General features: G+C 42.3%; 1 protein-coding gene across 4 annotated transcripts in view; it reads left to right on the top strand.

The window, feature by feature from the left end:
- Positions 1-27,040, top strand: part of AMOT (angiomotin) — a 62,009-nt gene that overhangs the window by 33,369 nt on the left and 1,600 nt on the right. For all 4 annotated transcript variants that reach the window (XM_049827844.1, XM_049827846.1, XM_049827843.1 and 1 more), the window contains 9 exons: positions 2,349-2,802; positions 4,620-4,764; positions 6,176-6,268; positions 8,968-9,113; positions 19,627-19,776; positions 21,588-21,778; positions 24,064-24,186; positions 24,863-25,095; positions 25,954-26,178. In XM_049827844.1, the coding sequence (XP_049683801.1) occupies positions 2,349-2,802; positions 4,620-4,764; positions 6,176-6,268; positions 8,968-9,113; positions 19,627-19,776; positions 21,588-21,778; positions 24,064-24,186; positions 24,863-25,095; positions 25,954-26,178 (1,760 nt within the window). The remainder of the gene's footprint in view (positions 1-2,348; positions 2,803-4,619; positions 4,765-6,175; positions 6,269-8,967; positions 9,114-19,626; positions 19,777-21,587; positions 21,779-24,063; positions 24,187-24,862; positions 25,096-25,953; positions 26,179-27,040) is intronic.

Consider the following 27,040-nt stretch of genomic DNA (forward strand, 5'->3'; position numbering starts at 1 on the left):
GCTCACGTCCTGCAGAAATAGCAAGATTTTGCCCATGCGTCTCTGATGGCTTAATAACGAGATGCTTTTAGTCAAATAGCTCAAATTGTTAACATTGGCATCTAAATAGTCCTCATTAGGCTTACAATATTGACACACTGAGATCAGCGGAGTCAGTCACTCTGAGTAACTGCTTCAGGTTGTTTTCAGACTGGAAGAGAGTATTTTGTAGGTTCAAAATTGGAAAGGTGTTTTTTTGTATCCATGAGGCAGACTGGCAACGTATCTCTTTTGATCTAACCTCTATAGGTCATCATAGATTAAATGTCACAGCAAGGTTTTTCCCTAATTGATTAAAACAGAGGTGCGTGATGTTAGGTAAAGAATAAGCTCAAGGAGACGGGTGGTTTCTAAAGATGCAAAGTTTTAACTCCGCACATAACTGGGTGAGCTAAGAAAGGAGCTGGAAACCACCTGAGACAAACCAGATGACCCTGAGCATGACATGTGATGGTTTTGCCTCATTCTTCATTATGAGAACTCACAAATAAAGGTAATGAAATAAATGCAATGATAAGTAGAGCTGACCCCAGGAGGGGAAGAACCAAATTGCTGCTACTAAGCTGAACATTCCTGAGGAAATTAATTGCACATCTCTCTTCTGCATGACCCTGAGATCCTCATGCTGCATGTGATCATTTCTGGGGAAATACAGCTCCTGAAATGGTGTTGCTGGCAGGGTCACCTGAGTGTGAGAATGAGAGAAACAGTAACTAGAGCAGTAACTACTTGTTTTTTCCTAAGTGATAAAGGCTAGATTTGTTTCCCCATTAAGGAATTTGAGCATCAGCTTGGAGGTTTCTATGCACCTTCTTTGCTGGAAAGCAGGGAAGATAAGACATAAGATGCATGACACTGAAATAGCAAACCCTGTGCTGGGCTGAGATGTACGAACTCCTACATGCACTGCCAGCCAGATGTGAGTAATGCAGACGTTTCCTCTTTGGACGGGTATGAAGAGTTGATGCGTTCTTTCTGCAGAGAACAGGAAGGATGATGCTGAGTGTTTGCACATCGGTTGAGAAGTCCGTTGTGTAACCCCTTAGTTCCCAGTTCAGCTTCATGCTTGCTGTTGTCAATTGACATGCCACTAATGCTCCTGGTGTGGTGGGAGAGCTATGCTGCAGGCTGTCTTGTACATCGAGTACCCCTACTGCACTCAGCAGAGCAAGCGTGTAGGGTCCTTCTTGTGAATGCAGGCAGCCATGGGGGTATTCTGTAGCAGCTATGGCCAGGTGGAACAACATTATGTGCTTTTCCAGCTGCAGGGTTGAAGTGCATCCCAAAGGGTGAGAAATTTTACCAGAAGAACAGGAGTGTTTCAGAACATGTTGAACTGCCAGACTGGGTCTGCACCAGGCTGAGGTCTGTGCTTAAGAAGAGACTGGCTGCAGCATGGAGAGGGAGTGACTTCAACTGTTAGAATAAAGAACATCCAGAGAAGTTAAAGGTTGAATGTCTTTGGAGGAGGAAGCAAAACCTGCTTCCTGAGGTCATCCAAGCACAATAAATCCACACAGTCTTCTAAGAGAGATTTCTTACTTGGCTAATCCAGCAGAAGTTGAGCTGGGGATCTCCAGCGCCTGGGAAATGTGAGCTGGTGTAGCTTGGAGTTAGTTCTGTGATAGACTCAAGCATGTTATAGATTGCTAGATCTGTCTGATATCCTATAGAGGTTGTTGTTAGGAGCAGTAAACATACCTACTGCATAGGACTGAGGGTTGTTCTTAATCAAAAGGCTGCTTCTGACTCTTACATTGGTTTTCAGATCCTTTAACTGTGTCATTTCACCAGGCTGCAGCTTGTTGGTTGGTATTTCAGAAAGCTCGAATCAGTGGTGCTGGCATACTAGCACAGAGCTTAGCCAATCCCTTTAACTCTGTGTCCTGAATTGCAGAACAAAATTCATTGTTTTCCCTGTGAGAGATGCCACATTTCAGGACAAAACAAAAGAGCCCGTTCCTAACAGTCCTCAGTTTAGCTGTTTTATCCACAAAGTGTGGAGAAAAGTTACAAAAATAATTTTGGTCAGTAGTTTTTGATGGAGTTTCTCTTAGTGTTTCCGTACAAAACAGACTCAAGGAAAGACATTTGTGCACTTAGACTATATTTTCTGATAATGATTTGATTTTGAAGCATTTTTTTAAAACAAACTTACAAAAATGAGGAAAACCTCACATACGAGTCTTTTGCGTGGGAAGACCTGTGCACAGGAGTTACACAGGTCATCACAGGCCTTGTCAGTGGGTTTGTGCACCATCTTCTGCATGACTTTGATGAGTCATGAGCTTCTGCTCTTGATTTTCCAGGCAGAACCCCGATGTGCAGCTGCAGTTACAACAGAGACCACCTCACCACCACAGCCCAACTTCTTCCTTGACGTCCCTGGGATCTTTGACTTTGCTTCAGTCTCCACCACCATCCAGACTGTCCCCTTCCCAGCATCAGCAACCTCTGACTCCAAGCCAGGGAGATCCTGGCATTCTGCCACGGACCCAGCAGCCATTCCTGTCAAACCAAGTTCATCAGGGAGATTTGTACCGACTATGCCAGCCCTTCCTAGGCCCGCAGCAGCAGCAAGGCGATTCCTATTCAGTAATGTCCCGGGCTCAGCAGATACCTTCCCCATATCAGCAGATGCAAGTAGATCCTTTTGCCATAGTTTCCAGGGCTCAGCAGATGGTGGAAATCCTGTCAGAAGAGAACCGGTCTCTACGACAGGAGCTGGATGGGTGTTACGAGAAAGTAGCCCGGCTGCAGAAGGTGGGTGTTTTGGCATATCAGGCACTCTCCTGTGTCTAGTACCATCCATAATTGAATCATCTAATCTGCAACTGTTACATTCCTTGCTTAAGGGATTGATTATCTACTTTAGAGTCTTTTATATGCAGACTGATTAGTCTGTATCTTGTCCCTTTGGGCAGCAGCTTAACTTTGTCAGAAGATAGAATCAAAGCCTTCAGTTTTATTCTAGCAGTTTATTGACCATGCTCAAAAGAGCATCCTCATCAGCTGTCTTGAAGAGGCTGACTGCTTGGCTCTTTTGGTTAAATTAAAGCTAGTGTTCTTATGTCCAGGATAGCAGCAGGCTTCATTTTCCCATCAGTCTAAAAGACTTTAGAAACTGCAGGAAGGGCCTGTTTGGAATGACATGAGACCATAGTCATTCAAGGAGGCAACAGGGGACATTGCTACAAAACTGGTTGGCAGGACAGTGTGCAAGGCAAGTACTGCTGCTATGGCTACATTAAAGACATTTGGACTGGAGGACTGTAACGCTTCTTTGTCACTCTCTGAGTACCACACAACTTCCCCGAAAACTTAATACCTTGGTTTGGATTGAGCTGTTTGCCACCTTTGGCTTTATGAAAAAGTAGAGTATGTGATACTAAAATGTTTTAAAAAAAATATCCCAGGGAGACCCATCATTAACATGCATGTGTAGAGGTATTTTCATTGCAGCCTCATAGAAATAACTTCTTGATGACCAGTGGTTTTAAGCTGTGCAGCAGGTCAGCTTTGCTTTTGCCTTGCAGCTGTGGAAAGGCTGATGCTACTTGCAATTTAGGACTTTGTGGGCCTTGCTGTGCTCTTTGCACTAAGCAGTCTCTGGGGCCATAAAAATGTGTGACTGCTTAAAACACTTTCTTGAGTTCAGGTCACCAGTGTGGCTTTCCACACTCATTATTCCCTACGTTACCTCTTTTCAGGGATGTATGTTCATTTTGTTGTATTTTTTTTGGAAGGTTCCTGGCCAGGAAATGCTTTAGAGAAAGTTTGACAGCTTCCTGATAATGAAGGATAAAAGTGCACTTCCCTCCACCCCCCTGTTGATCACTTGCTGTAGGCAGTGCTTATGAGGTTTGCTATTATGTGGATCCATACTTCCATAGCAATGCAAACCATGCCTAGTAAGGAGAGTTAGAAGTGAATCTCCTTCTCTGGGTGATCAGAGAAGCTTTATACTGAAGGCTAGAATGAAGGATAAAACCTATTTTACTGCAAACGTTTCCCTCCCCCGTTTAGTAAATTGAATATTTAAAAGCACAACTAAGTTGTAGAAGTGTAAACATAGAACAACAGGAGGTTTTACTGTGAATTTTGGACCGTAACAATTACAAAACTGCAGAATTCATCAGTAATGCAGAATCTGTCGCTAGCATTTTTTTTAGCATAGTTTTGTCTGCCTTTCTTGTTTCATGTTACTTACTCAACTTCATACTGCATTAGCTGTTTATATAAATGCTTTTTGCCCAAACTAACAGTAGTGCCAAACTGCCCCAGTCTTAGAAAAAAATAGGTTACATTTACACTTCTTCAATTTGCCATACCTATACTCTGATAATACTGGGGAAACAGAGCTGGAGTCTGGAAGCAGAGTCCAGATCTTTGTTTCAGTCATTGGTATTCTTTATACAGAAGGATCCATCACAAACCTGAGACTGTCATTGTACTTAACGTATAGGTGTAGGTTTCTTTCAATAAAGAAAACTTGAGAGAAAGTAATCTCTTTTCTGAGACTGAATGAAAAGAATTGTTAGTGATAAAATAGTAAGTGCTTGTTTTCACCTCCACTGCAGCTGGAAACAGAAATTCAGCAAGTTTCAGAGGCGTACAAAAACCTGGAGAAATCATCCTCTAAGCGGGATGCCCTGGAAAAGGCGATGAGAAACAAACTGGAAGGAGAAATTCGTAGGCTTCATGATTTCAACAGGGATCTAAGAGGTGAATGAAGTAAAACTTCTGTTCTTCAATTTTTATTTTTATTTTTAATTGTTGTACTTACTTGGCAGGACAGTGTTCTGCTGCAGAATTCACTGTCTCTGTTGACACAACTAGAATATGACAGGATACTCAGGTATTTTCAGTAGTCTGAGATTTTAAGTCCTTGCTTAGAGTATGGAAAAGACAGGTTTAGGAGAGTGCTGTAGTCTCTCATTTCCAGCCTGTTTCTCATTGAGAAGAAACGTGATAAGCCAAATACCATAAACCAGATGCAAGCCTGGAGTTCTCTCTTGTCTTATATCCTAGACACAATTTGTACAATTTGTTCAGTTTATACAACTGGAAAGACGTTTTGCTGACTGCCTAATCCCACACCAGGCATGTTCACTTTATTTCCTGTCCAGTGACCCTTTTGCACTGACATACAAACTGCAGACTGTCTGTTCTTCCTGAAGGTCTTGTCATTCCTTATCAATGTAGGCATCTGGTTTTTTGGATCTCCCTTCCTTTTCCAGAGCGAGATGTTATTAGTGTCTGGTTCTTGCTAAGAGGCTGAGGCAGTATGACGGCTGGCAGTGGAGAGTGATGGTGAATGGTATTTGACCTTAACGTGGGTAAAAGTTTAAGCATTGTGTAAGTTTGAAAGGCAAAAAAACATCTGCGGTCTGAGATGTTTAAAGGTGCACAATCAGTCTTTTAAACTACAAGTTCAATTTTTTCATGAAAGCCTTCTGATTATCTTACATGTCATCTGCTCTCACTGCCTCTAGTCTCTTACTAAGACTGTGTTCCCAGAAATTGTTTTGCATCCAAGAAGTAAGGCCATACAGTGCCCAGTGCTATCAAGAAGGACAGTACACAGAGGCCTGCATTAAATAATCTCATTGATAATAAAACACAGCATAAACATTTCATTTTTATTTTCATAGACTGATATAAATTTCTAACAGCCTACAGCAGCAGAACTGTTAAGCTGTCTTTGGGGTTTTACACTTTTCCCCAAAGTCAGGTAATTGGACAACAGTGACTTAATCTTTTAGCCTTTAAGATTTAGTAGAGAATTATAAGGGAATCATTTAATTGCACGGTGCGATTTATTTTGGTGAAAAAAATAAGGTTTTTAACATTTGTAAAAATTGAAAAAAAAACTTCCTATGTGTTATAATTGTTTAAAGTAATTTCACTGGAACTTTATTTAACCTGTTTTGTCTCATTGAGAATATTTTCTCAAGGACATAATTAGAAACATTGCAAAAGTGAGTGCCAGCTTCTGATAGGCTTTTTACTTCTGGCTGTGTAGAATTAGGAGATCCATTCCCCTAGCTTGTGTTAGAAATGTCCTGAGCAGATGTGACTTAATGCTTCAAAGTTTTTAATTATTTAGTGTTCCTTTTGTTGAAAAATTTTGCAGAACGTATGGAGACGGCCAACAAGCAGCTTGCGGAGAAGGAATTTGAAGGGTCTGAAGACAATCGGAAAACCATTTCTCAACTCTTTGCACAAAGTGAGTTACACAGTCATTATGGGTCAGTAGAAATTCTCCAGTCATCCTGGGAAGGATAACAGTGCATCAGGTTAGCATAGTTCAGATCTGTTGCTTTTCTACCGGGACAGAAATCAGGGCAGTGACAGTCCAAAACTGGCAGTGGAGAAGGGAGGAGGGATTCAAGAATTCCTTTTCTGTCAGTATGTAAAGTCCATCTGATGGCATTTAGCAGAGATATTGGAGCAGATATAGTTTGCAGTTAAACTGCAAAGTTAATGTTTACCCCATAATGTACCAGATATTTTGTCCACCTATTTTGTCCCCTGAAAACTTTGGAATCAAATCTTTCCAGGCTGACAAGGGTCCTGCCACGAGTTAGGGCCAGTGGGACTGGAACCTGGTAGGTTTCCTATCTCTTTCCTCTTTAATTTGCCACTACCCTATCCAGTTCAGCAAAAATAAAGGGGATGCACACTGCCTGCAGTATCCTGGGCTGGGTAAGAGTCACGAATTCTGTCCACAGCAGTGGATTTATCACAAGGCAAACCAAAATGACGGATGTGAAATGCTGCTTTTCCTTTGTACTGAAATGTCTTGAGGCCGATGGCGTCGAGCCAACTTTTCTGTCATCCCATAGTGTACTCCACCCTTCTGACAATGCTCACTTTTCTCCAATTGTTATATAAAAAGGTAGTGCAATAAAATTGCAAAACAGATTTTCTGTGGTGTAACGTGCACTGCTTCTACTCTGACAAATGCTGGTGTCCCTCTCATGTTGTCTTTAGCTTATTCCTTGTGGCTTATGTTGCAAGCAGATGGCTGTTGGGGTGTGAATTCAAAACTCCTGGTGGTAGTGGAAAGTCTGTGCGTTTAGTCTCATTCAAAATGGTTGGGTGGACTTTGAGGTTCATAGGTTCACCAAGAGAGGTGGGAAGGTCAAAGCTGTGAGGCCTCACATTCAGTTTCTCCTTTTGGATGAACACGGAGACCATAGTGCTACTATTTCATCGGTCCCAGCATTTCTAGGGGTGCCATAGGCACTTGTCAAGTGAAGCAGTACTCATTTGGCGAAAAGTCTGGAACAAAACCTCCAAAAGCCTCGCTGCAAGCACTTACAGATTAACAGATTGCTGGCACTGATTGATACCTGCTGGCATAATGCCACCCTGTCTCATCTCTGCCCATTTTCTGCAACACACTTTAGTATGCTGACACTGTCAGCAACTCGTTTCCTGGGTGGAGGAAAAATACTGGGATGGGAGAGATGGGGAAAAGAATAGGCAGGTGGTGACATTAGCCTTTGTCCTTGTGTCTTGTGTCACAGGCTAGTTCTGAGTTGCAGTCAGGGTTTGCTCTGCAGAGTTCTGGGTGCTGTTGGTGGACAGGTTTGTTTTGCAACCTGTGTGTGGGCTGTGTTGATTCCCTAGCAGAAGGGAATCTTTAGCTACTCTGTGTTGCTAAAGCTTTGCTCCTGGCTCTCTGCTGGCAGAAGGGGAGTAATTGTGGCCCTGTAAATATAGTTATTCACATGCTTGCACAAACGGGCCTGTGTACTCCATATGCAGTCTGTCCTAACACCCAGGATCTAGTTCCTGTTTTTCAAGCCTTCCACTCCTTGTCCTCATTCCTTTGTCGTGGGATATTGGTTTCTGGAATGCAGTTTCTCTGGTGTCATCAGTGCTGGGTGTAGATCACTCCAGGGAGTGTTCTGTGGTTATGTATCCAGCAAGTGTGCTAATGTTATCATTGTAGCTGGTTGGCTTGAGCTGGGAATGACAGCATATACAGAGGACATCAGCTCTGTGTTGTGGCTTCGCTTTACACCCCTGTGTGATAATTTCTCCAGTCCCCAATTATTTTATCCTATTTATTTTTTTATGAAGGCAGTTCCCTGTTCCTGAAACACACAGCATGGCTGCTCCCACTAGGTTCAGCTCTTTCTGGAGAGCAGCAGAAAAAGACTAGCTGCTGTGCTTGGGGTAGCTTTAAAGTACCAGACATGTACTGAAGCAAGGTTTTATCCTTCCTTCTAGCCTTCAGTGCTGGGCAAAAAGCTTTCTTGAACTGCAGGCCTGCTTTGAGCAGTGACAGAACAGATATATGTGCCTCAGTTCTGGCCCAGGAGGTCGTTTTTAAGGGCAATAGAGGAAGACTGAGGAGTTCTCATTGCTTACTTGTTTTCTGACTCCTCTGATGGTACCGCCAGCAAAGTGGGACAACTGGATGTTACTTTGAGAAGGAGGACAGCTGCCCCAGGCAGAACAGCCTTCCTGTTCTTGGGGTCATTGTTTAAAAAAGGAGCACAAGTTTTTCAGGCACAGAAGTCTTCCATCTCCTCTCCCCGCCTGGGATATTAAAATTACCCAGTTTGCTTTCCATCACTGAAAGCTCAGAGGTAAAGAGGTGCCAAGTTTCACTAACCATCTGCATAATCAGAGCAAATTACCTAACTGTACTGAGTGATGCACCTTCTATTCCTTCTCACTAGCACTGTGGCACAATTGTTACTTGAAGGTACCATGCTTGTTTTTCAGGGTTACAAGTCCTTCTCTTCCTTGAAAGCCATGCACTTCCCCCCCGCCTTAGCACTAGATTTGCATTCTCGCTCTTGTGAGAAGTTCCGGTACAATCTTTCCTTCACCTCTGGAGTGAAAGACTCCTGAAAGCTGGGTAGAGGCAAGTGCTGTCCATTGATAACTCTCACTTTGTTTTGATAGACAAGGAAACACAGCGGGAAAAAGAGAAACTGGAAATAGAACTGGCTGCTGCACGCTCCACCAATGAGGACCAACGAAGACACATCGAGATCCGAGACCAGGCCTTGAACAATGCTCAGGCCAAGGTGGTGAAACTGGAGGAGGAGGTAAAGATGCTGGGAGAGAGAAATTAGGGTAGCTTGGGTTCCAGTAAAAGTGACTGTGGGAATGAGTTTGTCTTGTGCAAATTTTAAGGAAATCTGCTTGCTTCAAAGCTGTTTATATCAGTTTAGCTTTGTGTTGGTTAGCTAAACCACTCAACTGTGCAGAGATAAGCCCCAAGTCAGTATTTCCTTGGAAGTGCTTTCGTCTAAGCAGCCATGTTTCGTTTTCTTTTTGTTTCAACTGATAAAAATGGGCTGGAACTGAAATCCCAGCCCTGGCAACCTCCTGAACTTGGCAGAAATTCAGATCTGGATGGACTTTTAACTAATATCAAATGAATGCAGCTTGTCCCCTTGCCAGGTGTTCCACTTATACCAGGGTATCGTGGTGCACAGTGCAGATCACGGCATGTGCCCAGCATTTGTAATAAGCTGAGCATGACCTTGGTTGTTTTCTCTCCCTTTCCTCCCAAGAGGGGATAATGCATTTGAGCTGCTTAGCTGGGCAGCTTTCACAGCAGTTTCTTTTGTAGCCTTGTCCCTGCCACTCACACATGGCTCTCACCTCGCTGCCCTTCTGCGTCATAGTGTCCGTCCTCTTTCCTCCTGCCTACTCCTTTCCTCTCAAAGGCTCCATTTCCCACTCCCAGCCTCTGCTTCCTTTACTCCTACTCTTCCTCCATAGAGAGCCTCTGGAGGAAATCTCATGACCAAGCACACTTCCTCCACTGCAAATTTTTCTCTCCTTCAATTCTGCCATCTTCCTGCCTACTAGCACTCACCATCACCCTCAGTTGAGCACTGTGCCTATATCCACCTGCATCTTGCTGCCTTCAGAGACATTCCTCAAACCCTCCCCTTGTCTGCTTCTATGTCTCTCTCCATTCAGGATCACATTGTGCCAAGAGAGAAGGAGTGATCAAATACAAAGTGAACATCCTCCTATCTTGTCTTGCCTGCCTTCCTCCTTTCCCAGGTACAGGTGTAGCTGCCTTCTTAATTTTAGCCTGTTCTTCTCTAAGCTCTGTATTTGCCTCAGTAGCTCTTCTCCTGAACCCTCCTGTGTTTCTCGCCCTGGTGTCCTTAATTTTTTTCCCCTGGCAGTACCCTTCTTTTAATCTCTTTGGCTTCATAGAAGACATCCCTCAATCTCTTCCTCTCCTGGATCTGCTCTGCTCATTCAGGATGTTGTTGCAGGGTTACCTGCTATCATACCTTATTAGCCTTTCTCCCCAGTGCTCCACCTCGCTTTCCTTTCTCCACCACATCAAATTCAGGCAGTTCCTCTTTGCTTTCCAGGCCACTCATGGTTTACCCAAACCTGTTTTTCTTCTTCCCCTGGTCACTGAGAGGATGTCTTCTACCTTTGTCCTTCTCAATTTCCAACCAACCCTCCCTCCCCACCCCAAACAAGCACTTCTGTGCTTTCTCCCAGACTGTCCTCACCTTCACTGCAAACAGCAGCAAGGCTGCTTTGAAGCATCCCTTGCTGTGATGCTCACAACATGGTTGACAGGCTAGGCCACAGGGCCTACTGCTGTTCATACCAACCCAGAGACTGTCTACTTGGCCTGCCCTACGTGTGTGTTTCTGCCTGTTGTCTCCAGTTCCAGAATCAGGCTGTGAGCTTTGAGGGCAGGGAGCTTTCATTTGTACAGCACTTAGCGTTGCCAGGCTGTGGTCCATCACTGGGGAACCAGGTTCTGTGCAATAGAAATTATAATAATAAAAAAAGAAGAACAGAGTTAGAGGAATGCTTCAATATCACTGGCCACATTCAGCCTTGCGCACAGTTGACGAGTCCATTGATTTCACTAAAATTGCAGCATCTCCTGGCAAGCCTAACTTGCACCTTTGTTGCTCAGGGGGACAGGGAGCATTAGGTTATAGGTAATTTAAACGTGACATGATTCTCTTTGGCTCTAAAACTGTTCTGTCATTTGATCCTGCAGTGTATTGGAGCTCTTTGGCTTTCATTCAGATTTCACCACCTTATTACACTAAAAGTCTGATGTGTGACTAACTTCAAGTACACAGGACTAGTTCCCTGGAACCATTTGCAGACTTGGAGTCAACATGTGTCGAGGTGCTGTGGTCAGCCGGGGCCAGCACACACAGCACTTGGCTAGGTTGAACCTCTCTGTAGGCACTAATATTGGCTCCCTCACAGTAAAGTTGAAACCTTTAGGGGTAATAATAATTGTATGTTTTCTTTTCAAAACCTCTCTTATTTTACTAGAAGAATTGGGTTCAGTGCTGTTGCAAAGTATTTCTGCCTAGGTAGAATAATAAAATGGTAAGTAACTCTGGGCTAGATTGCATGATAGCTTAAAAACCACACAAATGCTGGTATAGAGTAAAATGCCCTGCATGAGGGCTTGTGGTCATTTGCATCCAAGCCTTGCTTGAATCCCAGGGTGCGCAGGAAGTGCCACCCTTCCTGTTGTAGATAAATATGGAAGCGTCTCAGCGAGGGAGCAGGAATTAACTCTGCTTTTTCCTAAAGGTGAGGGGGAATAAGGGGAAACAGAAGGGGTAAAAAGTCACTTTTGCAGGTTTCCAAAATCACTTTTTAATGAAATACTTGGGATTATAAAGCATTTGTTGCCTCATTAGCATTAAATTGTGGGAACTTCTGAAATCCCTGAGCTTTTTGGTAACTTTCCTAAAGACAGCCAAGCAAGCTGCTCAGTGCTCAGGGCACTATTTAGAAGGGACTGTAAATGTCAGCGTGAGTTAGTGACATTCAGTGACCAAGATATATCGAAAATTTGTCAATTATGTCTTTTATTCCTGCCAGCTTAATCTGAGTTACTAGTCCCTGTAATTGTCAGGAATTTCCAACCTAGTCCTGCAGAAGAGGGTGGAGTTTCTTATGTTAAGGTTTGGCAGCCATTCTGCTTCAGGGCCTGAGGGGGGTGTGCATATTTTAGTTGTTGCATCCTGTAACGTAAGTTTTCAGCTTCCCCCCCCCCTCCGTTTTGACTTCCTATTAAGCAAAGTTACCCTGCCTTAAATGCACCAGATCCTTTATGAAAAGAATATTTCCGTTCTAATGAGAGCTATAAGCCATATATCACTACAGCTAAATTTAAATGTTGCATTGGAATTGGAACTTCCAGATTCTTTTTAAATCCTTTGCCTGAATTGCCAGTTGGGACAAAACCACCTGTCTGTAAAATGTAGACGCTTGTCTACTCTTACGGAGCTTTGAGAGCTTTTATATATACTGGATTTTAGCATCCAAGTTAGAGGGAAGAAAGAGATAAAGGGATGCTAAATGTGATGGAGAAAGGAATGATCTTGAATATACTGAAGCATAGTGTGAAGCAGTTGGAAGCAAAAGTAGACATTCATAGAATACTTTCCCTGGACTGTTAGCAGGGGTGAAATGACCCTCCAAATTTGGAACAAGCTGCCATTAAAGTTTTCGATAGTGTGGAGTTTATTTCTGCAAAGTGCTAAAAAGGGTGGATGATCATGAGTATTTAAAACAAGCTGAAATATGTCTACGAACAGACTTGCTAAGTATGTATATGTTTTATATGTAATATTTAAACTTGACTACTTCTCTACCCTACATAAAGATACCCAGTTATTAACCCCTCTTTTCACTTGTCCATTTTCATTCTTCCCTGTAGTACACGTTCCACAGTTATGCATAAGTCAGCATCTTATTAAAATTGTTTCTAGTGAAGTATTAGCCTGTGTTTTTTAAAATCAAAACTTCAAATTATTTTTATTACATGCAATAAATTTGAGGTAAGTTGAATATATTTGAGGTAAAATGCATGTTAGCTTAAAAACATATATGGCAGTCAGAAATGGTTAGTGATAATGATATTTGCAGCTAAAGCAATGAAAAATTCTCATTTTGGAGCATGGATTGCCATGATGGTCTCAATTTTGATGTAAGCATTTGAATGGCTGCTGTGTGCAGCAGGTTTGCAGCTGGTAGACGGTCACAGATGGCCTTTATGTGTGAGCTTTTAAAATAGTCACATTACCATGATTTAACCAACATCTACTAGCATACACCTTGAGAGCCTTCAGCAAACAGCGCAAATGGTTAAACTTCACTTTGCTCTGGGCCAAAGACAGAAATGCTGGGTTTACAGAAAGGACCGTCCTGACCAGCCTGAGACTCAGGGCAAACGCTGGCGTATTGTGAGTCCTTACCAGGTTTTGTAATATTGCAGGAGGGAGTTTGATGCCAAATACTTTATCTAACCACAGCTGCTGGATGTAGAGGGTACAATCGCTACTGTTTTTACACTTTTTAAAAGAAAAGGAATTTCCAGAACTTTTCTTGAACTTGGTCATTTCTGCTTACCCTGGTTAATTCATACCATGCAAGACCACACTTCAACTTGAAAAAAGTTTGTGGGTTTTTTTTTGTAGTAGCGTAACTTCTACTCCTTTGCTCCACCACTTTACAAGCCACTGTTTTAATGAGTGCCTTAAGGAGACAGCTTTGAAAAATAGTGACTACCACTAAGAAGATACTTATATCTACTCTTTGCCATCCTCATGTGCACACCTTGCAATGGAAAGAGAAGCCAGACATCCTCTCTAATGGGTGCAAATTGGGGGCTGGGGAAAGGGAAGAAGTTTGAATGAAATATCTTTTCTAAAAGTGGCTTGTATTTAGAAGCGATAAGATCTTTCAGCCATCAGAATTCAACATAAACCAGATATCAGAGCTAATATAATATATTCATTTCCCACTCAGCTATTGTGGAGAGAAATAGCACACTATTTCTGATAACAGTGATGGTTCTGTCTCTGGGGAAATGTAGGAACATTCATTTCCAAATGACATCTATTGTACTTTATATGCTGTGTCTGAGATACTTTCAGAACAGAGCTCTGGCTTGTAGGGAAGAGACCCAAAGGAGAGTTTGTGTGCTTGAAGGCTTGTCTGTTTTTTTCCAGTCACTTCTCTGGGTCTATAAAAAGATATTCCTAGTCTCCACAGCTTTGTCTCGCTTAAATACTTAGAATCTCAGAGCTACATAACTACTCCTTTCAGGACAGAGTTGCTTTTAAAGGAGACAGTTTTTGGATGGCTTATCATTCATGAATGGGTAGGGTGGAGAGGAAAGAAAACTCCCTCTCTTCCCTGTAACTAGTATGTGTGTATGTTTGTAATGACCTGCATTCTTGTAACAATGCAGAACTGGCTTTTTATTGCCCTGTCGCTACCTCTCATATTCTGCCTGTTAGTAATTTTCCAGAGGTGGCTTTCAGAGTTATAACTTACTTTAACACAAACAAACGGAGAGACGACATTATGACATTCCCGTGCAACGAACACTATTCCCTAGCAAGAGGATAGTGTTACCAAATTGCTTCAGCATGAGTTCTTGCTGAGGCCAGTGGCGCCTTATTGGGCCTGAATTCAAACAAACTGAGGGTTCAAAGGCATCCTAGAGGAATATATTCCAACTGCAAGAGGGAGACGTAGTTTAAACGTGCTTGCTGTCTTTTTTTTTTTAAACTACATTTCTGCCATAGCAGGCAAATTCTTGTGGGGAAACACATTTTCAGCTGCATCTGAATGGATTCAGCTTTAGGATAAACCAGAATGTAATGAAAACACCCTGAATATATTAAACAAAGGACTTTGAAGACATCAGAAATAGTGGGTGGGAGACAAGCAGATGCTGACGAGTGTTACCAATTTGCTGAAATAGGAGCTGTCCAAGATGAAGAGGGTAATGGCTGGGTTTGTCAAAATGCCTGGGAGAGTTTCTGAATCATTGCTAGCTATGCAGGAAGTCTTCTCTTCTTCCCCAGAAAAACTCTTTGCTGAGTAACGCATCTGGAAGCGATGAATCTCTTTACAAAAGAAGATCCTTCCTTCCCCCTCACCTGCTATGTCCAGGACTGTGTTTGTCCTGCAGAGGCAGCTCCAGTCTGGACGATGTTACAGTCTCTACCTCCCTTGCTTCTAGTGACTTGACAGTGAAAATTCCTCATTCCTGTACACCCCTGCTCCCCGTGCTGTGTGCATGAAAACTCCGTGCACTTTTCAGAGCCTTTCTTATGCAAGGACCTGGGATCCCTGGAAGAGATTGCATGGTTTGTCGAAGCCTAAATCAGATGAAGGAACAGGATTTGTTTGGCTTTTAGAATGTTAATCCATTTTCTGCTGGGCAGTTGTAGTAATAATCAAATGTCCCTATTTCTGACAGGAGCGCTTTGTCCTTGGCCATTGATTTTAGACCATGCGAGTGCTCTCTGTAGCAGAGAAACCTGCAGGTTGCCTGCTGCCAGGCATTAAGTTGTCTTAGGAAATTTTCCTGTGAAAAGGTTCTGAGGACTAGTTTGTTTTCTAGGTTTAGTGAATTTGTTTAATCATTTCATTGTATGTTTAGAGTGATTGATTCATATTCCATTGCTGGAAGCCCTGCAGTTTGGGGATATTGGTGTGCGGACATTCTCAGGCAGTAAATCTTTCTGACTAACTTGGAAACAGATTGCTCTTTGGGTCAGCCAGACTCTTGTGAGCAAGGAAGCCTCCAAATCCCAAGCGTATCCTGCTTCTCCCAGCTGGCTCTCAACTGCAGAAAGCAATCTTGACAAGGGATAGAGGAAATAAAATGAAGATAGAAATACTTGATCAGGAGGCCAGGGAATGTTTCAGGGATATTCTCTGCATCAGTTCGCACTTTTGCATACTAGATTTCTGCAGAGTCCCAAGCCAGTCCTTGCCTTCTTTATTTTTCTTGTCTTTGGTCCTGTTGCAGAATTTATGCGAGCATTGTAGTGGATGTGAACTGGAGAGTGATGCTCTTGTTTACAATGGTTTAATTAGAAAATCTTGTTGAGTTAAAGCCTGACCTCTGATACTTGGTTAGGACATTTTCCAAAGCAGTTAGGGATTGACCTGGAGAAGATATGCACATGATTAAAGTTTGCCATGTGCTGTAGGAAATGCTGGGAAGGCATACAGTCGTGCTGAGCTTCCAGACGTGCACTGAGGTTATTTGAGATCTTACCATCTTAAAGAGGTGTTATAATAAAGATACTATTATGAGTAGAATGCTTTGCATTTTCAGAGCACCCTTCAAGGCAAAATAGTTACAATACATTATGTGAGCATGAGCTTGCTTATTAGTTAAATGCAGTACCATCAAAAGGAAAATTACTATCTTGTCAAACTTATTTAAAATTATATACTGAAGGGCGTGACTGCATCCTTGTAAAGCTTCAGGAATGAACTCTTATCTAGAGCACGTGTTCACTGCAAGGCCTGTTGAGAATTCCAGCATCCTTTGATGCCATCTCCCCCGTGGTAGATGTTACTGTGGCCCTTGGCACCAAGCAGCCAGTTTCAGTTCTTTGCTGGAAGAGAGAGGGTGGGGAATCCATGGCAAATGACCAAGAACAAGCCTCAGCATGCTGCATTTTTTTCCTCCATCTCATTTATGTCTGCAGCACCCTGGCAATACTCAGGAAACTGTTTCCAATTCCCGTCTTAGGAAAACATGATCATACTCTCAATTTATGGTAATGAAATCCCTCTGTGCTTGGAAGAATGATTCCTGATCCTCTTTACATTGAGATAACAGATAAAGTCAGAAAGATTTAAATAAATAAATAACTAAATTAGATTTCAGTGCTACCACTTGTGGAGAATTCTGGTTCACAGAAAGGTAAATTGTTCCTCACAAATACTTGCAGTAGCAGAGATGGCAGAGCTCTAAATAAATGACACTGCCAGAATATGCAGTGAGTTGACTGAGTGCAGCGAGTACATGAAATGAAACAATCTCATATATAAAGGATAATTGTGTCAAAAGACACCTTAGGAAAGCTGAGTTGTCTGGAGCACATGCATGCCTGTAAAGCTTACTGAACATCTGTGTTCCAAAAAATGGAAAATTATTTGAGGGATTCCTGATTTAATTCTGGTTTTAAGCCATTAAAAAAAATACACCCCCCTCCCACCTCCTCCCCAATTTTTCTAACATTCCTAATTCTTCCTGATGCTGGAAGATGAAGTGTATTTTGTGAAGGAGAAAAAAAAAGTTGTCTTCATGAAAAGCCACTGAACAAGCTGTGCCTGTACTTTAGGTCTGGTGCATGAGTTAGGCATGTGCAGGCAGCACTGGTAAGTTGGGCAACAGCTTGTGTTGCAACATTTCACCTGCAGGTTTGGCTTATGGGTGCACTTTCAAAGTGAATGTTTCAGTGGAATTTCTGTGTCCTAATTCTTTTTTTGGCTGGGCTCTTGGTATTCTTTGAATGCAGGCCAAAACGTTAATCCACATATACGCATACTCAGGTTTATTAATTATGAAACTAGTAAAATGTTGTCGGTGGCTACTTTTGCAAGGAGGATTTTACCTGTGTGTTAAAAAACTTTTCAGAAATTTAAATGCTTTGTGGTAGGTAATAAGAGACCAAATATCCAGCCTTCCTTCCTTAATTTTTTACACAGAAGAGTGGGGGACGAGAGCTGATTTTCAAGAGATTATTATTCAGCTCGATGCATGATATTTTGCCACTAGCAAATTTATTAGGTTGTTCCTTACTCTTGTCCAGGTCAGTAAGCTCATATGCAAAACCAAGATACTGAGTACTTTCCATTTCTAGGTTCTGCTGCTGACTCATAGTTTATCATTTTTTGGCTAGTTACAGAACTACTTTGAGTTGCTGTTAATCTAAGTGTAAAACTAGTGCATTAATCTACACTTTACTGGAGTCTGAGAAAGTTTAAATCAGTGTAATTAAGCACTATGATCTGGAATAAAAAGATCTATTAAGTATAACATTTGTATTGATTTTCTGCAGAGCAGCAGTGGAATATTAAGTTGTATTAAAATGTTCTTGTTCCTCCCATTCCAAACAAGCATGAAGTCTTGAGCAATCAAAGAATAAAAATACCTTTCTACTGTACATGCACTGGTGGGAAGGCCTTTGGCTGGATTACTCACTATTTATTGTAACTTTTATTATAAAATACTTGTTTGGGGAAAATCCTCCAGGGCAGCAACATTCATGCTGTGAGATTAGATGCCTGCTGACTTTATGAAGAGAAGAAAAGGATACCATGTCTGTGATTACTAGAGTTTGGAGATTTTTCTCTTTCTGCTATTCACATTGCAGTCTCTAGATTGCCTCAAGGAACAAGAGCATGAAAAGAGAAAATTTTGAAGAAACACATGATAAGACCTTTTTGGAAGGAAGGTACAATATAAGAAAGGCTCATGTTGTTCAGATCAAAGCCCAGCAAGCCTAGTATCCTGTCTCTGCCGAAACTTAAAGCAGATTTCTAGGGAACGCTATCAGAATGGGGCCAACAAACAGCAATACTTTCCCAGAATACTTTCTGCTTCCAAGAAGGACTTCCTGAGCCAAAAGTGGTGTCTTTTGTCTTTAATATCCCTCAGTGGACTTTTCTTCCATGAAGCTGTAGAGTAGCTCTTTGAACTCACATAAGGGAGTCTGTGTTTTGCATTGTCGTGCTTTTCTAGACTTTGGCTCTGACTGTTGGGAAAAGTTGCCTTCTTCCTGCTATTTTTGTATTTCAGGGTTTATGACAATCATAACTAAAAAAGCAATGCCCCAGATTTGCTGCAGAAGGCCAGCTAATTGTGATTATTAGTTTTCTCCTTAACAGAAAATTATGTCCATAGGTGTGCAGTATTCCATGTATTAGAACAGAGCTGGGCCTTGGGTGTGTTTTATTCTTTTTTTTAATTCATATTTTAGTTTGGTTTTATTCTGCCTGAACTGTGGATTAACCTTGCTAAGACAGTTATTGAGGGTCTCAGCATGGTAGTTGTCATTGCTTACCCTGAGGCAGGATAGCAGCTTGGTTTGCAGGATGAATGATAGAGGAGGACAGAAGCTCAGGGGCAAGAAACGGAGCAGGAGCTCTCAGGTCACACTGGGCGAAGATGACGGAGATGCATGTCCAGACTGCTAGAATAAAACTGGCTGCAGTATGGAGAGAGCACAGGCCACGTCTAGTCTATGCTTTGATCCTATTCATTATTTTATAGTTATGGGACTGGAATAGGATCCTGCAAGTTTTGATTCAGTTTCTGCTTAATCTCATAAAAACACTGCCAGCAGTTTTCAATATTGCACTGAAAAGTGTCCCCAGGTTGTGGACCAGCTCTAAATGCTGTCTTTGCTACAGTTACTTTGGTAATACATCAATGCATTTAAACACTCTTTATTATGAACTCAGATGCCCTTTCTAGCCCATTGCTGTTCTCAATCATTTGCAACAGATAATTACCTCAGTTTCCCCATCATTACTAAGGGGTTGCTGAGGACAAAAAGAACAAATGTCCCTTGCAGGAAAGCAGAGGTGGGAAAGACCTGTAACATCCTGAGTATCGAGTCCAGAGTAGGAGTCTGAGGCACACTGACAGCAGTCATCTGGACATGTTCTTCCCAGCTGGTGCTTCTGTGCTCTGCAGTGTTTACAAAGCCAGAAGTTCACTTGCTTGTTCTCATTATTTAACTTATGCTGCATTTTCTTCCTTTGTTTCAGCTCAAAAAGAAGCAGGTCTATGTTGAGAAGGTGGAGAAGATGCAGCAGGCCTTGGTTCAGCTGCAGGCAGCGTGTGAGAAACGGGAACAGCTGGAACATAGGCTGCGGACCCGGCTGGAGAGAGAGCTGGAATCTCTCCGGATGCAGCAGGTACCTGCTGTTTCCCTGTGCCATACTAGGTTTCTTGTAGGATTGTAGAGTATAACCCACACCACAAATAAAAGAAGGGCACTGGTTTTCTCTGTCTTGTAAAATTAACGAATTTTTCTTTTGGTAGCTAGAATCATGGATTTGCTGGCCATTGTATTGTTTTTACTTAATTTAATTCTCTGTTCCAACCAGAAAATTTAGATAAGAGAGCAATAGGGGATTTGTCACATGGCAAGATTCAGACATAGCCATATAGCTAGATGGTGTTCTATCTTTAAGTAAGCTGGTTATATTTACTTCTAAATAATTTAAAAAATGTTGCTCACAGTTTGAGATTTTATATAAAATTCATTAACAGCTGGCCTGAAAAGAGGCCCTTCAAAAAGCCTTTGCATTTAAAAAAAACAAACCAAACAAAACCAGCAAAACTAATTCTATAAATGCAGTTGATGGAAATGGATGGGAGCTTCACGTAGAGTATATTCTTACGATTGTAACGTGAGTCTTTTTCAGTGAAAAGAATGAATGAGAAGGAGATTGTGCAGTGGTGTTATGAACTGGATGAGAAGTTTTAGTTTTATTTCAGTCTATGTCAAACATAGGTGAACTGTCAGGTTTGTAAATTTTACTGGATATAAGATGGCAGGCCTGTGTTCTAAATCTCATTTAGTTTCAGGTTATGTTTATCCCCCAACTTCCACCTCTGCAAAAGAATGGGTATTTAAATCTTATTTGTATTTTTGTATTGGTTTGAGTAGGAGTTACAGTAATTTGATAAACTTTTTCTGTGTTACCTTTGGAAGAGTAGGTACTCTGAACCCCACAATTTTTGACATTGAGCCTGAGTCAACACAAAAAAATAGCTTTCATGTCACGGTTAAGAATTCTGAGCTGAACATAAAGTAGCTTGTCTGCCCAATTTCTTTTCTTTTGAACTATTTTTTAAAAATTTTTAAGTCAAATATCCTGCTAATCCCAGAAGAGACTTCCATATAAAACTATGCATTTTATCCATTGAGCTATTAGCTCAGCAAATCTCCACTCTTTCTTGTTTTGAAAGGCAACGCTGCCTGTCTTCCAAATCTTGCTTTAGAACTGAATTTTTAATCCCTAGCTACTTAATCCACAGGTATACACTGATCATATTGATTTAATAACCAAATCCTTTAAAAATATTTTGTATGTATTTTTTTTTAAAGGTGTGATAACCCTTATCTGCTAGTTAATGTCTTGCTGGAACAATGTTGGAAGTAAGTCTGTGTTACTTCAGGCATTATGGATGGGCTGTAGACATCAGCCCTGAATAGCATGATCTAGCTCTTGGATGCACATGTGGGGCTTTGCACATGGCAAAAGGCCTTAGGAGTATTTTCCGTCTCAGATATTTCCTTGTTCATATTGACCAGCTCTGGAATGGCACTAGGAAGCACTCTAGTGTGGATGCTGTGAGTCAAGCTGTCTTTCTTGGGAGCAGTGCTTGATGTTTTATGACTTTTGAGCTTCAACATTTGGAAAATAGAAGGAGCCTTTCTTGCATTATATGAACTTGTTTCCTGGTTATGACAGAGTGAGGCTGAACTGCCCCTGGAGATGTTTCAGATTAAGCTCTAAAGGAGACCGTTACCATCACCTAGTCTGCCCAAGATGGCATAGGCCGCTGCATTTCACTCTGGGTGGTTCTTGCGTCAAGCCAGTGCTGCTCTGGACCAGCCCCCATCCTTCAGACAAAAAGCAAACAAACCAACCCTGAGTCTTACAGATGCATCCTGAGATGACTTTTTTTTTTTTTTTTTTTTGCTTTTGGAAATCAGCGTCAGGGTACATCTCAGACTGCCAACGTCTCAGAGTACAACGCCACAGCACTTATGGAACTCCTGCGCGAGAAGGAAGAAAGGATTCTTGCTCTGGAAGCTGATATGACCAAGTGGGAACAGAAATACCTGGAGGAGAGTGTGATGAGACAGTTTGCTTTGGATGCAGCTGCAACTGTGGCTGCTCAGAGGTAAATGAGACTTTTCATAGTACAGGGATTATTTTCTATTTCCAGTTGAATGTCATATTTCCCACCAAGGAATGTTGTCACACCACTCTCCCATGATACCTAGCCTTGTGGTCTGAATGGCTTCTCAGACTTCTGCATGCAAGTGGGGCTTGGCTGCTTTTCCTGAGAGCTGTGCAATTGCCAACAATTAGAAACTTTTTTCCAGGGGAAGATTCCTCCACATGCAGGAGCCATTTTCCAGACTAGAGTTGTTCTGAGACATTCCTAGAAGCTGTTGATTCAAAAATAGGTGTATGAGAAGGGTTTTGGTTTTTTATTTTTTTAAACAGGAATCAGTCCTCACTGAAGTCATGTGAGATGGGGTAAGCTTGGTGATTCACATCATTGACCCTGAATGGCTTACTTGTTCTCCAGAATGTTTTTGCAAATTACTTTGTGGTATTGTCCTCAGCATGGTTACTAACCAGAAACATCTACTAGGAAATTCTGCTCAGAACATTCTGCTGTATATGGAGAGCACTGCTTGTGGGGTTGTGAAGGGAAGGGTGTCTGAAATTTGGTAACAAGCTCATATTCCAAGACAACAGTACAGAAACACTTAGTATGGCTGTAAATATGGCCAAGTGCTTCAGCTAGTTGGTAAACAAGAGCTGTTATTGGAGTGTGGCTCCTTAGTGTCAGGTATTGCTTACATATAATTTCATTGCTCGCTAGTTTCTGGTTCTTGGTGGCAGATTTTATTTTAGATTGTTTCATGAAGCAGAGTCAAATAGGGATGTTATTGCAATTGGCTTCCTAGCTCGTAAGATCATGCTAGAATTACAGAGGTAAAGTTGCAGATCTGCTGTGTTAGTGTTTAAAGACTTATCTTATCTTGCTCCAGAAGCAAGCTGTTATTTTAGGGTATTGATTCTTCTTGTGCACTGTTTTCCGCCTCCCCAGAGATTCTTTAAAGGCTCTTGCTACTGCTTGTTCTTAGAGGCCATGTTACATTTTCAGCATGCGCTGATAAGTAGGGGTCTGGTCTATTGTTTATCATGGAATGAGATGGGATGTGTTAGGCCTGTTCCAAGTTTTGTTAAATGAACAAGAATGCCTTCCAGTCCGGAAAGAGCCAACCTCTGTTTTTCCATTTCCTTCTAGCTGCTTCTCCCCTAAAAGAGAGTATTCCATTAGTGTCAATACTTCTGCAAGTTTATACGCAGTTGGCACCTATAGTATCTACTTCAAAAATATAGGCCGTGAGGGATTCCACTAATTTCAGTGGCAACCTCATCTACACTGTGCACAAATTTCTTTCCCTTTTCTTTGATAGTGAAAAATAGCATCCCGTAAGAAGTTGAGGTTGCAGGAAGGATGCTTCACAATCACAGCACAGGCAGGAATCCGGGTCAGGTTACGTTTCATTGGTGAATGACCTTCTTATGCCCTTCACGTTGGTGCTTTGCTGTTCCTGATTTGAACTTTTGCAGAGTTAAAGGTACATTTACCAGACAGTTCTTAGTCCTGCTGGGTCTGAGAAACAGATTTCTTGTTACAATGAATTGGAGCTCTTGGTAACTCCAAATTTTTTTGTGTTTTGTCTTTTCTAATTATGTTAATGCATAGCTATGTCAGTAACATGCTCTTAATGTTATGAGTCATAGAGTGATACAGAGCATAGCACAGTGACTTTGTTCTGACTGAACAGCAACAAGTAGAACGAAATAGTCATTATGTTTTGGTTAGTGGACTGAACAACTATCACAGTGTTAACATCAGGCACTATGTGGAATCAGTCTCTTTTTAGTCCAGTCCAAGTTTTTTGGACCAAGCTGCTTAGGATTAGGATTCCTTAAGAAATTTCCATGCCTAGTTCCCTTTGATACTCAGATTCCCTGTATGATACTGTTGGAAGGGGAAGGGAAAAAGCTTTCTAGCTGAAGCAAAGTTTGCACTGTTTCAATTGAAGAGAAGTGCCTAGCGTTCTATACCATCCTTCCCCCTCCCCATGTTCTTGAATTTGCCTCATCAATCAGTTTACAATGGTACAGTGAATCAGTTAGATTATAGACTGGCCTGAGATGGACAGTAGATTGTATACAGTATTCTTGTAATGACTTGCATATTTTTGTAATCCTTCTTTCATTAGGGCTGGGAGTTGGATTTTTGGAAGACACTGCGCCAGCCGCAACTCAAAAAAAGTGGATATTCTCGTTTGTTACTTTTGAGAAATTATTTTGTGCTGTTAGGAGGAAAGCAGCAAACTTAGATGGTCCTTCATCTGTTCTACTGCTTGTTCTCAGGGACACGACAGTGATCAGCCACTCGCCTAACCCTAGCTATGACACCTCGCTGGAAGCTCGCATTCAGAAGGAGGAGGAGGAGATCCTGCTTGCCAACAGGAGGTGTCTCGACATGGAGGGAAGGTAAAATACAGTTTGGTCCTATCTGGCTTCTTTAGGACAGGGATTTTAAATTAATTGTCTGGGTAGACGCCTTGGAAGCAGAAATTCTTGTGTCTTCACCAATAGCAACGATGTAGGATGCCAGACGCTCATTTGGCCAAGAAAGTATCTACATAGCAATCCAAAACCTGTCTTGATACCGAGGGCTAATGCAAAAAAGTCATCTTAGATTTTTTGCATCTAGCTTCTTGTTCTTCTCTCTTCAGGGCATCTTCATCAGACCCCAGGCTCCAGCCACCTCTTAACAGTCTCACAGAACTGTTTTCCCTGGGGTTAGGTCCAGTGCAGGCTCCCCAAAGTGTGTTAATCCTCTTCTTTCTGTTGCTGTCATGCACTGCCCATAACTCTCAGCTTTGTCTCAAAGCCCCTTCCGTGGCTGTTTAGAGCGACTTCCAGTAGCCAAAGGTGGGTGGGTATCTCAGTGCCTTTCTCTCATGCATGTATACAGAAAGTGTCATGCATGATCTGCTCTGGTGGGCCAGTGAGCAGCCAGTATTCAGGGCAATAAGCTGACTGGCATCCTCTCTCTGCCTCCCCAAATGCCTGAGGGAGTCCTAGTCACAGCCATGGGGGCACTGAGGCCTCAGTCCAAGGAGACAGGAGTACAAGTACATTGTTCTTTGTATTTCTCAAAAAGGATTAAGACTCTGCACGCTCAGATCATTGAGAAGGATGCTATGATCAAAGTCCTGCAGCAGCGCTCCCGGAAGGAGCCTGGTAAGACAGACCAGCTCTCCTCAATGAGACCTGCCAAGTCACTGATGTCCATTTCGAATGCTGGCTCGGGCTTGCTGTCCCACTCGTCAACACTGAGCAGCACTCCCATTCTGGAAGAGAAGAGGGAGGACAAGAGCTGGAAAGGCAGCCTAGGTAATTTTTAAATAACAGTGGCAATCCAGATTTGCAAGTCACTGCTTAGAGGGGAGGCAGGAGCAGCAGAAGGAAGAAGGTGTGTTGGACAGACACATCAGCTGGCCTAGCGTGCAGTAAAGCTGACTGCAAGCAAGATGGGAGACATTTAGAACAACTGTTTGGTTTAGTCACTTTTGGGAAATAGTGACTTCTGATGTCCAGGCCCTGTCATTAAAATATGTAAGCCTTTATTCCCAATTTGGTACCTGACTTCAGGGATATTTGAGATAAAGTGTTCAGAGTTCCCAAGCCCTTGCTTTCAGCTGGGTTGTTACAGCTGTCTGAAGTTGCAAAGTCTCCTTGAATAGGAGCAGAGATACTAACCAGGATTGCTATCCTGTAGTGTTGTGCCTGCACTAACATGACTCCTGTCTGGAATGGCTCAACACCATTGTTCAGAGAAAATGCTTTGTAACAAAGCAGATCTTAGATGATTTTTTTTTTTTTTCCTGGGGAAGTTAGGCCCAAAGGCCCTCCCTATGAAACTAAAAGACCCTGAAATGTAAATGAGAATCTGTTGTAGCTGATTTCAGAGTGTGCAGATTTATTCTGCCATAGATGGGCCACTGGTTAGAGACAGGGAAATAAGGTGTTAGTGCCCACTGAGTATCTTTGCATGCAGCAACATGAGGATACTGCTATTCTTCAGGTACTTCAGCAACCAGTGCTGAAAGGTGCTATAGAAAGGTAAATTAGTGCTGTCTGCTGAAGCATGGAGCACTTTCCAGATCCTAGAGCAAGTACTACAGAGGGGTACAGAACTGATACCAGTTAGTTTTCTGGGATTGTGAAATTTCCTTCCCTTTTTCCACAAAGGTGTTCTGCTGGGAACAGAATATCGCTCCGAATCCATTCCCTCCACCCCCTCTCCTGTCCTTCCTTCCACACCATTGCTGTCAGCCCACTCAAAAACAGGCAGCAGAGACTGCAGCACCCAGACTGACCGGGGGAATGAGCAAAGCAAAGCTGCACCTTCCACTGCAGCTCCCACACCAGGACGACTCCCCAGTACCAACCTGGCCTACAGCGCAGATAAAACAGGTAACAAAGCTCAGCTGCTCTCCCAGAGGGGCCCCTGCCATGGTCTTGCCAACAGTTCTGCTCTGCGGGGCAGGCCCTGCCATCTCTTTTTCCATTCAGGAAAAGTGGGTTTAGTTTTTATGAGGACAGATGGGTTTCAGAGGCAAGCTTGACAATGTTCTGAGAGGTCTCAAATGCCCTGAAGGAAAAAAAGCCTTAAGAGTGGTAGCATAAGCATGGACACACTGGGTGGAGAGGTATAGCAAGGTTTAAGAATTGGAGCAGTTATATGCAAATCCCTGGATAGTCTCTGAGTCAGTGTCTACTCTGAAGTAAATTGCAAGTAGCACGTGGGGTTTAAACAGTGTATGAAAATGGGCCGTAGAAACTGGCCATTGCATTTTAGTGGGTATTCAAAGCAAAGTGGACTCAGGTAAGGGGGAGGAAGAAGAAGGAAAGGTAACTATCGTGATAGAGCTGTCTCGTTATTATACTGTCCCAGTCGCAGGACCGACTTCAGTATTGGCACAAGTAGATCCAGTTGACAGTGACTGTCACAGAAGCTGAATTTGCTTCCCACAGAGCTCCGAGCTGGCAAGAGCTGCTCATTTTCCAGCCCACTCTGCCAAATCAATGCAGATTACACAACCTTGCCTCTTCTACTTACAGACACATTACAATTATGTTGTTCTTTATGGAAGAGTGAATTTGGCTGGTCTGCTGTGCATCTTGCCCATGGTATGCTATTTAATGGGTATCGAGGGAGATAGGGGAACAGGTTTTGTGGTGAAAGTCTACACTGACTACATTGGTTTAAATGCAGTCACTCCAGTTTTATATGCCATTGTGTACCAGTGGGAGATACCCAAAGGGAATTTGATAA

Source organism: Accipiter gentilis, chromosome 24 (genome assembly GCF_929443795.1).
Source record: "Accipiter gentilis chromosome 24, bAccGen1.1, whole genome shotgun sequence".
Lineage (NCBI taxonomy): Eukaryota > Metazoa > Chordata > Aves > Accipitriformes > Accipitridae > Astur > Astur gentilis.